Source organism: Notolepis coatsorum (genome assembly GCF_963971535.1).
Source record: "Notolepis coatsorum genome assembly, chromosome: 15".
In the NCBI taxonomy this organism is placed as follows: domain Eukaryota; kingdom Metazoa; phylum Chordata; class Actinopteri; order Aulopiformes; family Paralepididae; genus Notolepis; species Notolepis coatsorum.
Window position 1 is genome coordinate 32,017,398 of NC_140179.1, and position 18,409 is coordinate 32,035,806.

Below are 18,409 nucleotides of genomic sequence, written 5' to 3' on the forward strand. Positions count from 1 at the left end.
ACAACGCCTCTACTTCCTCAGGCGCCTAAGGAAGTTCCAAGTCAGTCAGAAGATCCTTAAGAACTTCTACTCATGTACAATAGAGAGCATCTTGACTGGCAACATCACCTCCTGGTTTGGGAATAGCACTGCACAAGACCGAAGCAGACTACAAAGAGTGACACGTTCAGCCGAACGCACAATTGGAGGGGGGCTCCCCACCCTCCAGAACATTTACAACAAGCGTTGCAAGGGCAAGGCTAAGAGAATCATTAAAGACTCCAGTCACCCGAACAACTGCCTCTTTGAACTGCTGCGGTCAGGCAAGCGATACCGGAGTCTCAAGGCGAGCACAGAAAGACTCAGAAGAAGCTTCTATCCCCAGGCCATCAGGCTGCTAAACGAACAATGAACACTACACAACAACAACCACCAAACGCACATAGCACACACATCCACACGCACACACTCACTTTAAACAAACACACTGTAGCACCCACTTCACACACTTTATAGCACACACCCACTTTAAACAAACACACTGTAGCACCCACTCCCCACACTTTATATTTATTGATGAAGGATTGCACTACAACTCGTACACCTTACTGTAAATTGTACCTAAATTGTACCTCATCCCATTTCTGATTTGCACTATATAGTACTGTACATTAGTACACTGCATAGTATTGTATATTATATGGTAACTCAGTTACGTCTATTCTGCATCGAACATTGTACATATGTCTATACTGAACACTGTGACCTCATTTTCTACTTCTAAATTACATGCTATACTATGTTATTTGATACTATCTTGTCTAGCACAGTCTCTGGAGCGTAACAGTAAGAAGCATTTTGTATGAAAGTATTCTGTACTTCTGTATGACAACTATTAAAGAAACTTGAAACTAAACTTGAAACCTTCACCAATTCACACATGCACTCACAGAGCAATGGCAGCCAGATTCCATGCAAGGTGCTAACCTGCTCATTGGGAGCAATTTGGGGTTCAGTGTCTTGCCCAAGGACACTTCGGCATGTGAACAGAAGGAGCTGGGATTCAAACCACTGACCAAACCATTGACCATATGATTAGTTAGTTAGTTAGTTAGTTAGTTAGTTAGTTAGTTAGTTAGTTAGTTAGTTAGTTAGTTAGTTAGTTAGTTAGTTAGTTGACCTGCTCTACCTCTGACTCTGAGCCAGTATGTTGTGGTACATTGAGGTATACTTTGGGTAACTTTGAGGTTATTTGGGGTATTTTGTGATACTTTGTAGTATTTTGTGGTACTATTTGGGTGTTTTGGGGTACTTTGTGGTATACTTTGAGGTACTTTGTGGTATTTTGGGGTACTTTGTGGTACTTTATGGTGATTAGTAGGACCCTTTATTTGTGCACTAGGGGCTGTCAACAAATATTCTATAGTCAAATAAATAATTTCCTGTAAATTGTCGTCCTCTCAACTCCTCGTGCAGGCCTGAATGCGCTGCATGACGAAACAAGATACGTGAGACGTCGCTTTAATTTAGCGGAGCTGGATAATGTGCCAATAATAACAACAACAACCACATGACGTAATGGCAGAGAGTTCAGAACCCAACTCGGTCGTGAATACAGTGATTTGCACTCTGAGCAATCTTAAAAAAGCCACGTTTGGAAATACTTCAGAATTTGATCAACTTGTAGAACCTCGAGACAAAGTTGTATGCAAGCGATGTAAACTACAGCTGGCCTACCTTCTTTTTTTATGCTAACGCTATTTTGGGAGTTCTAGCGTCAATAATGTAAGTAGCCTATACTTTTCCGTTTTTGGCACTTTATTGTAAATCATCCCTCAGGGTAAAACGTATAGATATAGAATAATGAATAAGAGACAGAAGCGTCATGCAGGTCCCTAATGGTTTGATGACTATTTCCCGTTTCATGTCAAGGAAAATATATTGTTTATCACACATTGCTCTTAAACCTTCCTATAATTGATCCTGCGCCGAGAGACAGCCCTGTTCTCAATTAGAAGGAATAGATGAATGTCTTTTTGGCCAATTTTGACAGCCCTAATGTGAACGCACCTAACTAACTCAGACACCCCCCAAAAAACAAACCAAACCCGAACTAAGACCATCTCGGGAGGTGGTCTGAGAGTGGTGCACTTTTGAGTCCGTTTGGTGGTGCGCTTCATGTGTGCATTGTAAACACCAAGAGCTCTGAGTTTGATTAGATTAAATTAAAATGTATTGTCATTATACAGCACAAGTACAGTACAACGGAAAGAAGTTTGGCATCCAACCAGAGTGCAAATGTGCAACAGCGATATACAATGTACAGGTGATTCAACTGGGTACAAAATATATAAATTAGTACTACTGAGTAGTGCTAATCAGATGTATGCACAGAGTTGTAGTATTAATATGTACAGACAGTGATACAGGTATAAAGACACTATGGCAGTAAATCATACTGGCCAGCAGCGTAACTAGGTAGGGATATGTACAGATATAATAGGAATGCCTGAATACAGATATAGAGGATTATAGGATTATAGAAAGGATCATATGCATGTATAATTAGCAGGGTTCCCTGTTGGGAGCCGTTTGCTGAAATAAAAGCGCAAATTGGGCAACATTTGCGGTAAATATCTTGCTCTATAATTATTTAATAACATACATGCTGAGTGTTCAGCAGAGCCTTATTCCAGAACAAACACACGGTTTCAAACAACACTGTAGGCTAGAGATAAATCACGGGCTGCAGCTTATGCAGCAACTGTCAAATTAGCTAATGTATTCTAGTCAATATTCAAAGGTAGCTTTCCATCAGCATTATGGCTCCTACAACACGTTAGAAGTGTCATGTTCAGTTTTCATGCGTATATGAAATAGGGGTGTAAAGGTACACGTATCCGTACCGAACCGTTTCAGTACTGGACCTTAGGTTCAGTACGGCTGTGTACCGAACGAATACAACAGTATGTTAACTACTAACGACCGCCCACCGGGGGCTGTTTTTTATCACAATCTAATATAATATATATCTTTTAACAAGTCGATTATTAATTTCAATAAAGAATATTCGTTGACAGCCCTAGAAGTACAATTAGTTACTGCACACTACATAACCCCTGAGTGGAACATGGAAAGCCAAACTTTCCCACACTGTACCAAAAACCCGTACCGAACGGTGACTTCAAAACCGAGGTACGTACCGAACCGTGGTTTTTGTTTACCGTTACACCCCTAGTGTATAACCATTACAAAAGGAGATTACAATCAAGTCAAGTCAAGAGTTTTATTTGTCACGGCATACAAGTATACAATGAAATGCGGGTGGTCTTGCCCGCAACGATGTGCAATACAGTAGTACAACATATAATAGAATCCAATAAAACAACATTGTGCAATAAACAGGTAACATAGTGGGGCATCTCGGTATTTGTACATAAGTTATTTACAGAGCATGGAGGACATGCTAGGTCCTTTGGTAGTGCAATACACTGTTACTGTTGCTATACTATTTTTAAGTGACCTTTCCTTTGTGGCCATAAGTGTGAGCGTGTGCAGCATGAGTGTGTGCTTGCTCATGTTAAAGTGGCTGCTAGTGTGCGAGCGTGTACAGCGTGCGTGTCGTGTGTGTGCTCATGTGTGCTTGTGTGTGTTCAGTGTTCTGTGACACACTTGGAAGGGACCTCTCTATCTATTCCAGTTCTATGCTATTTTTGGTGGGGGTCATGTGTTCTGCTACAGCCAATCACAGCCTTTCCTACTAACATAGTACTAAATGAGAAAGCCTAAGTGTGACATTATTGGATGCCAAACATCTTAAAAATACGCGATTGGGGCGCTCGCACTCCAGCGGTACAGTGTTGTTCATTGAAGGTATTTGTTAAAATTACGACGCTCGCCGTGAACGTCCCAAACCAAAACAAATGGTAACATTTGCATATAAATAGCAAAGTGAAGAGTTCCATGGACGAAAAAAAGTAGAAGAACAAGAAGAAGAACAAGAAGAAGAAGAAGAAGAAGAAGAAGAAGAAGAAGAAGTAGAAGAAGAAGAAGAAGAAGAAGAAGAAGAAGAAGAAGAAGAAGAAGAAGAAGAAGAAGAAGAAGAAGAAGAAGAAGAAGAAGAAGAAGAAGAAGAAGAAGAAGAAGAAGAAGAAGAAGAAGAAGAAGAAGAAGAAGAAGAAGAAGAAGAAGAAGAAGAAGAAGAAGAAGAATATGATGATGATGATGATTCCGGAATGTTCCGGCGTTAAACTCTCAGAGATAATGTGATGATCTTTATTCAATCTAACCATAATCTGACAACAGTGGGGCGTTTAACATCCTCTAAAAACGGTCCATTTCACATGGCTCATCTGATAGATTTCCCTGTCCGCTCCACTGGCTCACAGTTGTGGAAATGAGATGTACATGCGGGGGGGACGATGTCACCATGCCCATAAAACACCACTGTTCCCCCGTTTCACGCTCCGCTTGCCGAACCCACCTACGGCGACTTGTTCCCTGTCCCCGTTTCTACAATGGAAGTAAGTGGAGAAGTTGCTGAGATGGCGCCTATCTGCACTTTCACTTATGGTGAAACTAACAAACTGAACACGCTGGTGAGGAAGGCTAGCTCCATAGTGCGAGAGTGGTGGCCGAGAGAAGGACGAGGAAGAATCTGGAGGCTATACTGGAAAACCCCACAGCCATACTTATCCCCCCATGACACACCACAAACCGCCTTGGCCAGTCTTTCATGCCAGTAGTCATCAGGCTCCACAACCGTGGGCAAGGACTGCTGCCAATTGCTGGAGAGCTAACGTCTGGAGAACATGAGAACTGTTAGGACTGTCTGACTCTTAATAATAAACACTGTTAGGACTCTGGTGCAGTGTGTTACTACGGTTTGGACCATGCATACCATCATCACTATTACTACTGTCTGATTGGATCCTGCCACCCAGTACTGTTTACTACTACTACTACTGTGATCACTATTATCATTATTACTTGCACTTTGTTCTATGCTCTATTATTCTATTATTGCTATGACACTTTCCCCAATGGGATTAATAAGAGGAATACTTGACTTGAGTGAGAGTGGGGTCTGCACGTTCTCCCCCGTGTTTGGGTGGCTTTCCTTTTGGGGGTACTCTGGTTTCCTCCCGCACCAAAGGACACGAGCACTAGGTTTCCCGCCGCTGCCCTTGAGCAAGGTACTGGCGTTACAACTGGAGCTGGTCCCCGGGCGTCGCACTATGTGTGGCTGCCTCACTGCTCCTCCTAAATAGTTTGGATGGGTCAAACGCAGAGGACAGATTTCGGCCCAAGGCTTTTAATGAAGCATAACTTAACCCTTTCACTACCACATTACAGAAGGTTAACCTTTCACTATCACACTACAGACGTTTAACAGTCTGTAGTGTGGTAGTGAAAGGGTTTACTTTCTGTCGTGTGTTAGTGAAAGGGTTAACCTTTTGTCATGTGGTAGTGAAAGGGTTAACCCTTTGGTAGTGTGGTAGTGAAAGGGTTAACTCGGGAAGGTGATGAGTCACGGTGAGTATTCTGAAGGAGTGTCCACTACACATCTTTTATTCTGAAGGAGTGTCCACTACACATATTCTATTCTGAAGGAGTGTCCACTACACATCTTTTATTCTGAAGGAGTGTCCACTACACAACTAGTGTTCTGGAGGAGTGTCCACTACACATATTTTATTCTGAAGGAGTGGCCACTACTACTAATCAGCTGCCGGGGTCCATCAAGGCCTCAGTCTCCATTGCTGCCTTCAAGGCTAGCCAACCCATTTGTTTTGCTCTGCCTTCCAATAGGGCCTGTTTTTTTTTATCTGCTCTTATGTTTTTTTATTTTATTTTATTCATTTGAAATGTTTTAAACCTTTTTATTCTTATCTTTTTATTTTTATTCATTTGAATGTTTTCTTGTTTTAAACCTTTTTATTCTATTTAAAATGTTATTTTCCTTCTGCTGTGAAGCACCTTGAGCTCACTGAGTTTAAAGTGTGCTATATAAATTAAATCTATTACTACACATCTAGTATTCTGAAGGAGTGTCCACTGCACATCTTTTATTCTGAAGGAGTGTCCACTACACATATTTTATTCTGAAGGAGTGTCCACTACACATCTTTTATTCTGAAGGAGTGTCCACTACACAACTAAAATACTAATAAGCTCCATGTTATTTGACTAACGATGCCACTGATCCTTAGCTGCCAGGATGTGTTGAGGGGGGCGTTGGGTTTCTTGCTTTTGTTAGCAGAGGACAAAATGAGTTCACACAAATGACTCACTCAGGGGGACGCAGACTTCAGCCAGTCATTGATTGCAAAGGATTTGCAACCAGTGATTAAACACAACGACGGTACAGTATAACATCTACAGTACAGTCATTAGTGAAATATTTTGTACAGTGAAATATTCATATTTATTTTTGTTTGTTTTGACTTTGCACTCCAGCGCGTTCGATTTGAAATGACGACTTCATGAGGTAAAGTGCAGACTTTCAGCTATAATTGGAGAGTGTTGACATTCATATGTAATGAAATGTTTGCTCTGAACAGGGTGAATCTGCTGTGATGCCCCCCTAGCTTGTGGAATGAACTCCAACAGTCCTTAAAGCTTGAGATTCTCCCCTCTGTTGCAGAGTTTAAAACCTTGATCTCCAACCTTTGTCAATCGAGTTGTCCGTGTTTTTTTTTATCCTCTTTTTCTCCACCTGATTTTTTCTATTTTTCTCCCCATCCCAATTTAGTCGTTATGCCAATTCCCCCCCTCCCCTACCTGGTTGTTGTGCGCATGTTCCTCCTACTGGTCGGTACAAGGGAACCCTGAAGTCTACCACATGCTTCCTCCGACACATGTGGAGACAGCCAGTGGCTCTCTTTTCACCTGGCAGCGAGGACTCTCATTGGTGGAGCGTAACGCGTGGGAGGTCACGCTGCCTTGACCATTTCCTGCCTTTCGCTGAGCAGGCACCCAGACCTGACCTGTAGGTGTCGCTGTCCACAATGCCAGATTACCACCCACGACTTCCCTCCCGCTAACTCAGCCAAACGAGTTAGTATGACGACCGGCCCAAGCCGCAGGCAATGCTGACTAAGGGAGTCGAGACCGCAGCCTCTTGCATTGGTGACGAGCGCAATCTCCGCTACGCCATCCGACCGCCGGAGTTGTCTGTGTTTGAATCGATTTGTTATCCTTGCTCTTTGCCTCTTTGTGTCTCTTTGTTATGATTTTAGATGCTGTGTGATTTTATTATGCCTTTTCTTTTTTTTGCTTATTTCTGTACGTACACTCAACGTGACTGTAAATGACGGAAACCTCAGTTGCCTTTCGAGTTTAAATAAAGGTTTGAAATGATAATACCCCCCCCCACACACACACAAACAAACACACAAATCCTTTGGATCTCACAAACTGGAAAAAACAACAACCCAAAAAAAATTGAATATTGTGTATCGGTGCGGAGGTCTTTCATCTCTGAATGGAGAGAGAGAGAGAGAAATAAGCGAAAGACTCATTTGGAGAGTTGTTTTGTTTGTTGCCGGGAGCACACAGCGTGAAACAGTAAGAAGTTTGTAATTCATGATCATAGCAGGCGGGCCCGAGTTTTAATCAAGTTACGCCGGAAGCTTGAATGTCACAGAGCGGGATAAAAAAAAAAGGAAGAAATACGAGAGAGAGAGAGAGAGAGAGATAAAAAAAAGAGGAAGAAAGTGAAACCCAAAGAGCTTTACTGGAAAACCAATCTAATCCTGCTAATTGAGTCCGTTTTTTTTCCAGTGACTTGTCGTCGACGTGCCGTATAGTTATTTATTTTCCCTCATTCCAGTAACTGCTTTGGAGATAGGACACAGCGCTCCCTTCAAGGGGTTAACACTAGCACAGCCGACAAGGGGTCACATGACCCCTAGGCATTTTCAATAAATGTATCCTCGTCACTCGGTCGAGCTCCAGCTCTGTCACTCAATGACTTTTCCTAAAAGTACCCGTTTTATCTGGCACGGTTTCTGAAATTTCAAAATGACTTCAGGAAAATGGAATTAGAACGTTATTTCAGCTATTTCTGCTGAGCGGCCACCTCCCTCCCTCCTTGACCCTCCCTCCCTTTCACTCTCTCACTCCCTTTCTCTCCCCCCTCCCTTTCTCTGCCCCAAAATGGGTCGCGTACCCGTTTTTATTGGGTCGCCAATTTAATTTTTTTTCTTTTTCTTTTTAGCTGTAGATGTGTTGATTCAGTTTGGCACCACATACTTATGTGAATCTGGGTTTTCTACTCTAGCATACCTGAAAAACAAATACAGAAACAGACTAAATGCTCAGCATGACCTCAGAATAGCACTTTCAAAAACCTAGCCCAGAATAGATCTGCTGGTTGAAAACTTCAACCAGCCACATACCTCTCATTAGATTTCATTGTGCCATAGATGAAATATTATACCCCTTCTAGCATGATGTCAGGTCAGTAGAATTTTTAAATAAGTCAGTACAAATTAATCAGAATGTTGCTCAATGTTGGGGTTTAAGGTTGAGGGACGGAGGGAGGGGGTAAGAAATGGAGAGTTGAAAAAGGGGTGAGAAATAGAAAGGAGAGTAAAACATGTTTGTTCATTTAAAAGTGTTACAAAATTGTATGTACATAATGTTGGTGGTGAGAAACTTAACATTACACTCTGATTATTGCTGTGATGTACTTTTATAATTAAATAAATACATTTCATATACATTTGAAATTCATGGTTTGTTGTGTTCTTTATCAGTAGTTTATAAATGTATGTATAAATTCATGATGTATTTCTGTAAGTTTGGGTCCCGGGGAAACACCAAATTTCTCTTTTGGGTCTCGAGCTGAAAAAGTTTGGGAACCCCTGATCTAGAGGGACGTATTAGTCACAGAGGGTCGCGACACGCAAGGCAAAGAAACACCAATACACACACACACACTAATGAACACGATGCTTGTGCACAACCACACACACACACACCAATTACATGTGCCCCAGGCCTTCCAACACACACACACACACACACACACACACACACACACACACACACACACACACACACACACACACACACACACACACACACACACACACACACACCTACACACACACACACACACACACACACACACACACACACACACACACACACACACACACACACACACACAACCAAGCAACATCCACACTCGCAACGCACACACCAACACCCCCCTCCCCACCACACACACACACACACTCCAACACTCGCAACGCACACACCAACACCCCCCTCCCCACCACACACACACTCCAACACTCGCAACGCACACACCAACACCCCCCTCCACCACCACCACACACACACACACACACACACACACACACACACACACACACACACACACACACACACACACACACACACACACACACACACACACACACACACACACACACACACACACACACACACACACACACACACACACACACACACACACACACACACACACACACACACACACACACACACACACACACACACACACACACACACACACACACACACACACACACACACACATCAGAAGGAGAGATAACTCTCCTGGAGAAGTGTCGTCGACGTGAGCGATGGCCTCCCTCTCGTATGCATCAGTTCCCTTGTCTGTCTGTCTGAACGTCACCCAGGTGAACAAACGGCGTGATGCCGGAGATGGAGAGACAGAACGGAGCCACGTCACCCGTTTGATTTACACTCTGGCTTCCATAGTGTCGTCTCCGTCAGACTTGGTGCGCCGACACAGCAGAGCGCAACGACTTGTCGGTAATATTTGCCGCAGAAACTGGAAAGACCCCTCCGCTCTGCATGTTCTAACTACACACCCTCAAGACCCCTCCGCTCTGCATCTTCTAACTACACACCCTCAAGTCCCCTACGCTCTACATCTTCTAACTACACACCCTCAAGACCCCTCCGCTCTACATCTTCTAACTACACCCTCTCAAGACCCCTCTGCTCTGCATATTCTAACTACACACCCTCAAGACCCCTCCGCTCTGCATCTTCTAACTACACACCCTCAAGACCCCTACCCTCTGCATCTTCTAACTACACATCCTCAAGACCCCTCCGCTCTGCATCTTCTAACTACACACCCTCAAGACCCCTCCACTCTGCATCTTCTAACTACACACCGCAAGACCCCTCCGTTCTGCATCTTCTAACTACACACCCTCAAGACCCCTCCGCTCTACATCTTCTAACTACACACCCTCAAGACCCCTCCGCTCTGCATCTTCTAACTACACCCCCTCAAGAACCCTCTGCTCTGCATCGTCTAACTACACACCCTCAAGACCCCTCCGCTCTGCATCTTCTAACTACACACCCTCAAGACCCCTCCGCTCTGCATCTTCTAACTACACACCCTCAAGACCCCTCTGCTCTGCATCGTCTAACTACACACCCTCAAGACCCCTACGCTCTACATCTTCTAACTACACACCCTCAAGACCCCTCCGCTCTGCATCTTCTAACTACACACTCTCAAGACCCCTACGCTCTGCATCTTCTAGCTACACACCCTCAAGACCCCTACGCTCTGCATCTTCTAACTACACACCCTCAAGACCCCTCTGCTCTGCATCTTCTAACTACACACCTTCAAGACCCCGCCGCTCTGCATCTTCTAACTACACACCCTCAAGACCCCTCCGCTCTGCATCTTCTAACTACACACCCTGAAGACCCCTCCGCTCTACATCTTCTAACTACACAGTGCACACCCTCAAGACCCCTCCGCTCTGCATCTTCTAACTACACATCCTCAAGACCCCTCCGCTCTTCATCTTCTAACTACACACCCTCAAGACACCTCTGCTCTACATCTACAACTACACACCCTCAAGACCCCTCCGCTCTACATCTTCTAACTACACACCCTCAAGACCTCTATGCTCTGCATCTTCTAACTACCCACCCTCAAGACCCCTCCGCTCTACATATTCTAACTACACACCCTCAAGACCCCTCCGCTCTACATATTCTAACTACACACCCTCAAGACCCCTCCACTCTAGATCTTCTAACTACACACCCTCAAGACCCCTCCGCTCTACATCTTCTAACTACGCACCCTCAAGACCCCTCCGCTCTACATCTTCTAACTACACACCCTCAAGACCCCTCCACTCTACATCTTCTAACTACACACCGTCAAGACCCCAGCCGCTCTACATCTTCTAACTGCACACCCTCAAGACCCCTACGCTCTGCATGTTCTGGCCGCCTCAGACCTACTCCTATCCGAGCTCCGGGAGGGTCATCAAAGAGAAGCCACCTATTCTCGGTCCTCGCTCCACAATGGTGGAACGAACTTCCCACCAGTTAGGACAGCCGAAACCTGACCAATATTTCACCATCGACTAAAAATACACTTCTTCACATGCTGCTCTACTGTCGGTCTGGGGAAGGTGTAGACTAACACATGCTGCCCTACTGTTAGTCTGGGGAGGGTCTAGACCAGTGGTGCCCAACCAGTCGATCGCGATCGACAGGTAGATCGCGGGCTGATTTCAAGTAGATCTCGATTAATACAATTAGATTATAATTTTTTTTTTTTTTTTTTTTTTTGGCAAAATCAACTCTGCCTCTCCTTGTTAACTACAACAAGCAATGCTGTTTGGTATTTAAGATGAGGTCGGACTCGGCACTGACAGATTTGTGTTCATTATGCTGCTTTTATAAAGCCTCAAATGACGGCTTACAATATACAATTTTGGCTGGTAGCTCTCGGCTAGGTGGTAAATTAAAAAGTAGATCTTGGTTCAAAAAAGGTTGTGCACTCCTGGTCTAGACTATCACATGCTGCCCTACTGTTAGTCTGGGGAGGGTGTAGACTACCACATGCTGTCCTACTGTCGGTCTGGGGAGGGTGTAGACTACCACATGCTGCCCTACTGTCGGTATAGGGAGTGTGTAGACTATCACATGCTGCCCTACTGTCGGTCTGGGGAGGGTGTAGACTATCACATGCTGCCCTACTGTCGGTCTGGGGAGGGTGTAGACTATCACTACCCAGCCACCAGTGTTTAGACCTCTACACTACCCAGTCACCAGTGTTTAGACCTCTACACTACCCAGCCGTATCTAGTGCTTACACCTCTACACTACCCAGCCACCAGTGTTTAGACCTCTACACTACCCAGCCGTATCTAGTGCTTACACCTCTACACTACCCAGCCACCAGTGTTTAGACCTCTACACTACCCAGTCACCAGTGTTTAGACCTCTACACTACCCAGCCGTATCTAGTGCTTACACCTCTACACTACCCAGCCACCAGTGTTTAGACCTCTACACTACCCAGTCACCAGTGTTTAGACCTCTACACTACCCAGCCGCACCTAGTGCTTACACCTCTACACTACCCATCCACCAGTGTTTAGACCTCTACACTACCCAGCCATCAGTGTTTAGACCTCTACACACTACCCAGCCGTATCTAGTGCTTAGACCTCTACACTACCCAGTCACCAGTGTTTAGACCTCTACACTACCCAGCCGCACCTAGTGCTTACACCTCTACACTACCCAGCCGCTGCAGTGCTTAGACCTCTACACTATACCCAGCCGTTCCTAGATAAAGAAAATTCAATATTAGGCTGGCATTTTTAATATTTTTTTTAATCTTTTTTCCCCCTCCTTTTTTCCTCCGATTTTCTCCCATCCCAATGTTAGTCGTTATGCCAATTCCAAATCCCCTTCCTGGTCGCTGCTCACTTAGCCCCCACAGTCGGTCTGGGAGAGTGGAGGCTATCACGTGCTTCCTCCGACACACGTCTAGCCAATCAACCGCTTCTTTTCACCTGGCAGAGTGGACTCTCACTGAGAGGGTGTAACATGTGGAAGGATCACACTACCCCCCTTAGATCCTATCCGCACTGAGCAGGCGCCCCGACCGAACTGTAGGAGTCGCTGTTTACAACGACCCGGACCCACCCCGCCAGCTTTCCCACCCTCTAATACTGCCAATTGTATTAGTGTGAACGGCCAGCCAAGCTGGTGACAGCGCCGGGAGCTGGATTCGAACAGGCGAATCCAGCGTCTCCGGCGTTGGTGACGAACGCAATCTCCGCTACGCCACCTGACCGCCCTATTAGGCTGGCATTTTAAGTTTTACATTTTCTGTTACAAGTTACAAGTTGATAAATACTTGTCGGTAATATTCTCCCCGCGCGGAACACGCGGAAACTCGTCGCTTGGGAAAAGATCAATGACCGTGTCTGGAAAGATCCCACCTCCTCACTAAGGCAACCGAAGAGCCCTTTTGATGTCGGTAATTAATAATAATAAAAAAAAGCAAAGAACAAAAAGCCACTTTGCTGTTACACGTGAGAAGAATAAGGCGTGTGAGTGGATAATTAAAAGTGAGAAACATTAGCAGGAAAGTGTCCAGACCCTAGGGCACTTGGAGGCTTTTGGGTCGTTAATGTTTCGCAATTGAAAGTGGGATAATGTGGATGATGCTGTTGGAGGCGATGCTTTAGTTTAGGGAGACACAGAGAGAAGGCAGCGCTAGAAGCACCTACATGACCTGGTGCATACGTCCTAGAAAACGTCCCATAAAATGTCCTACAAAACGTCCATGTATCTATGTCATTTATTTGTTATTTTACTGTCTAGAACCGCGGTTTGCCCCTTTGTGTTTTATTGTATATTTGTTATTTATTTCTATTGTCTGGCATTGTGATTCACCCCTTTGTGTTTTATTGTATATTTGTTATTTTACTGTAATGGTGTTTTGTCACGATGACCACCAACCGGAGGACGCTTGTCCTCGTACTTTGTTTGGATGAGTTTGGTGATGTTCCTGCTGTCATCCGACGGCCGCAGAGCGGGGAGGATGTGGGCACATGACACGATTCGTCTGATATGATTGGTTGTCTGAAAACAGTAATCAGAGGTTTTCAACTAGAAATGCTCGAAAGAGGCAAAGCAGGAAAGCCCGGCGCTAGGCGGCCGCATACGCTCACTCCTCATCGGGAACAAATGAAAAAAGACATTGCCGCCGAGAAAAAACCCGCTATATGGACACAAGCCCAACTGGTTAACAACTGTGCAGATGGGAAGACTTCAAGGCACGGCAAACGCACGCTTGTATGCGCAGGTTAACTATCCCTGGGCGTTTCCATGCTGACCGTACCTGTCCATGGACAGCTGGGCCACCAGGGTGACGTCGGTGTGGTCGGCGCTGGGCTCGTACTCGTAGTGCAGGAAGTAGAGGTGCGTGCGGTGCACGGTGAAGCGCTCCCGCCTGAACTCATAACACGGGTCATCCTCGTCTAGCTCAGACAGAGTCTTCTGAAGCTGCCGACGAGAGAGAGAGAGAGAGAGAGAGAGAGAGAGAGAGAGAGAGAGAGGGGGGGGATATATATATAGAGGGATATATATAGAGGGATATATATATATATAGAGAGAGAGAGAGAGAGAGAGAGAGAGAGAGAGAGAGAGAGAGAGAGAGAGAGAGAGAGAGAGAGAGAGACTCGTTAGAATCAGAAGGCTTTAAGGGATATTTGTGATTTAAGATAAGATATTCCTTTATTGGACAGGAAGGCTCTGCAGAGAGTTGTTCGCTCAGCAGAGTGTACTACGGGTATTGCACCACCACCCCTACAGGACTCAGGGATGTGATTGCGCCTTGAGAAAAAAACCGGACTCCATTTGAATGAATGAACACATTTTATTTGTATATATTGAACTGTTCATAGGGAAGAGGAAGGTGGGAGAGGAAAGGGACAAAGAAAATTAATCAAATATATCAGTGTCCCCCTAAAAAATTTAAAGGGGGTCATCTTGACCCCTCCCAAGTCATCCTGGCTCAAACACTAATGTTAGGACCTTATCTTTTCTTCTTTGCAACCAGATTGTGCAACACCTGTAACCGCCTCCTCTGGAAGTATTGCCTACTGCGAAGGGCTGCAGTTGGACTAATGGACTCTTTTGCTTTTCTTTTGCTCTCAGGTCGATTTTGAGAATGAAGGTGGTGACATTTCTCCATCTCAGCTTCTTGGTTATGTCTAGGTTGGCTTCTGTACCTCATGCTTGAGAGTTTGATGTTTCTACAGAGCTTCACATTAACTGGACAATGCTTGCTCTCCCTTGAGTAGTGTTGAGTAGCAGACTGCGGCACTGCTTGCAAGTAACCTTCCCTGGTTGGTCAGTTTTACAAAAGCAATCCAGTGTTAGTGTGTTTCCTAGTGTGTTGACGTCTTTACAGCATCTCACGCCACTCAACAAAACTGCTAACATTATCGATAGCCAATGAAAATCTGTTATGCAAGAATAGCAGGTCTGATAAATGTTGCGTTTGCGTTTCACTTAGACCAGGTGAAAAAATAATCAAACCATAAAAAATAAAAAATAAAAAAGATATTTATTATTACATTAAAAAAATTGAATATTTTTGTTATCATGATTTTAGGTCCGAAAAACCGAAAATCCTGTTAAAAAACGGAAAAATCACATCCCTGAGGACTTATACACCAGGAGTTGCAGATCGAGAGCCTGTCGGATTATGAAGGACCCTCATCACCCCAACAACAGTCTGTTCAAACCGCTGCGGTCAGGCAAGCGCCTCCGCATTCATGCAGCAAAGACAGAGAGACTTATTAGACTCAGCTTCTTCCCTCAGGCCATCAGAACACTCAACACTGATCTCTCCACACACACACACACACACCACACACCACACACCACACACACACACACACACACACACACACACACACCAGAGAATTACTTCTCCGGATCCGCAACGATGTTCGGGAAGTTTCCCACGTTAATCCCGAGCTCAGATGCAAGGACTTCGCTGCATGTCCCTCGGCAGGTGACGGGAGCCGTCAAAGACGCAGACACCGGGGTGTTACGTCCCCAGGCCCGGGAATGACAGTGGACATTTCCCCCCTCCTGACATTGGTCCCCTACCTCCCTCTAGTGACCAAAGCCAGATGGTGCAGGCGGCCATCTTATGTTGGTTCCAAGTAATAGAATTAATTTCGAATTATCTATTATCTTGGGCCATCCCTGTCTTTGTGTGATGTCTTCTCCCTGTCTGGTTGTTGTGTGTGTCAACATGAACAAATTCACAATTAATCATAAAGGTAGCAAAATAACAACGTTTATGTTTTCGTTCACTGAGGAACTGCACTGATCGACATGCATTCTACTGGTAAGTGTACCGGTAGTTCCTTTTTAACGACAAATTAAAAACCTCATAACTACCTTTATTTCAACCAAAAATGCTTGAACCAGGGTTAGAAATTAACATTTTTTTTCAAGGGCTTTTTTTGCCCCCCTTAATTGATTTTCGGGGGCTTTTTTTTGTATTTCGGGGGCACTGAATTTTTATGATAAACGGTAGGGGTGGGACGGTTCACAAAATGGACGGTTTGGTTCGTATCACGATTTTGGGGTCACGGTTTTCAGTTCGATATACGTTAATTTTTATTAAAAAAAAATTAACACTCAAATCTAAACATGCTTCTCATTTATTAAAAATAAAATAAAAGGTTTACAGTGTTTACAGCCTTAAATAATGTTTGGCACACAAAGACCGAACTGACTGAAAAATATAGGCTACATTTGTCAAAGTATTAACTTAGTGCAAACAAACAATATGCTCAGCCAGCACTAGACTTTCCTTTCTTTAATTAATATAAACACACAAAAACAATAATAATAATAATAATAATAATAATAATAATAATAATAATAATAATAATAATAATAATAATAATAATAATAATAATAATAATAATAATAATAATAATAATAATAATAATAATAATAATAATAATAATAATAATGATAATGACTTGGATTTATATAGCGCTCTTCATGAGACCCAGAGCGCTTCACAGAGTCCATTATTCATTCATACACAGTCATACCGGTGGTGGTAAGCTACAATTGCAGCCAGAGCTGCCCTGAGGCAGACTCACGGAAGCGTGGCGAATAATCATCGCCTACGGCCCCTCCGACCACCACCAACATTCATTCACATGCATACACATTCATACGAGGCAAGTGGGTTAAGTGTCTTGCCCAAGGACACAACGGCAGTGGGATGGACATGGGCTTGAGCGGGATTCGAACCACCAACCCTTCGATCATTGGACAACCCGCTCTACCCCTGAGCCACGCCGCCCAATTCCCTGATTGTCAGTTCTTAATGGAAAGATTCATTTTCTGCTTGAAATTATTATGTTTCTGTCTACATTTATTTAGACTAACATTATTTAAATATTGAGTGCAACTGTGGTGGATTAAGTAATTCGGTGAGTTGGAACTATCTATGGGTTGGCGCCGGGTCCCCACGGACATTTTAGCGTGTGGCACCTTCAGTTCCGGTCACGTTCATAACATCAACAAGCAGCGCGAAAGCGGCAATAGTCCCGGTTGGAGTTAGTAAAACACAATTGTATGTTAGCCTTCTTGGATGTTGAATAAACGCCTATCATTGTCTTTAAACACCCCGCCTCTCAGACTCCCATTTCCTCCTCTGCTACAGTAGCTAGTAGCTACGGTGACATTTCATTGACTGTACAGTATTAGCTTGCGGGCTGCGTCGGGCTACCATAGTTAAAACGTGCGTTGTGTTTACAAACTGCTAACGCTATGGCAAGATGTGTGTAGGCCTATGTAATGTTAATGGCTATGTTTTTAAAGTCGTAATGAAGATTGATTTATATTGTGCGTGCCATTTTTACACAAACTGACTGCTGCTGCTGCTGCTGCTGCTGCTGCTGCCTGCAGCCAGTGCAGAACACAGGCTCCGCCAAATGATTTTTTTTATTTGCGCGTCATCTGAACCGTACGATACAGACGCTCCATTACCGGATAAATATATATAATTAGTAAACTGTCGGGGGCATTAAGTGCCCCCCTTAACTGGTTTTCGAGGGCATTTTGTCCATTTTCAAGGGCATTATGCCCCAAGCCCCCGTTAATTTCGAACCCTGGCTTGAACAATAATGTTAGTGATAGAAGGGAACTCATTTTGTGCTCATCATGAGGCAGAATTGTTACAATAGCCGATAATCCATATCCCTAATGATAAATCCCTATACGGGTGGACAGCGCGGGAAACTAAAGTGATGTCAGACTACACCTCCCAATAGGCTTTTAAAAATTGGAACGTTCCCAAAACATCAAATCTTTTAGTGAAATGCACTATTACCATCACCATTAACCCCACATGCAGCATTAAGGACAAAATCACTGGTACGGTAAACACGGTAAAGGAAAAGAAAAATGTCTGCCAAAGCGCACCGGGGGGCTCTTCATAATGAGCCCGTCTGTATGAGCCGACTGACGCTGAACCCAAATCTACTTTGTGTGCGCCGTGGTAGTGTTGTCAAAAATATTGATTTTCGATACA

At 44.2% G+C, this 18,409-nt stretch overlaps 1 protein-coding gene across 2 annotated transcripts in view; it reads right to left on the reverse strand.

The window, feature by feature from the left end:
• large1 (LARGE xylosyl- and glucuronyltransferase 1) overlaps positions 1-18,409 on the reverse strand; it is a 232,777-nt gene that overhangs the window by 14,248 nt on the left and 200,120 nt on the right. For both annotated transcript variants that reach the window (XM_084330085.1, XM_084330086.1), the window contains exon 11: positions 14,174-14,337. In XM_084330085.1, the coding sequence (XP_084186211.1) occupies positions 14,174-14,337 (164 nt within the window). The remainder of the gene's footprint in view (positions 1-14,173; positions 14,338-18,409) is intronic.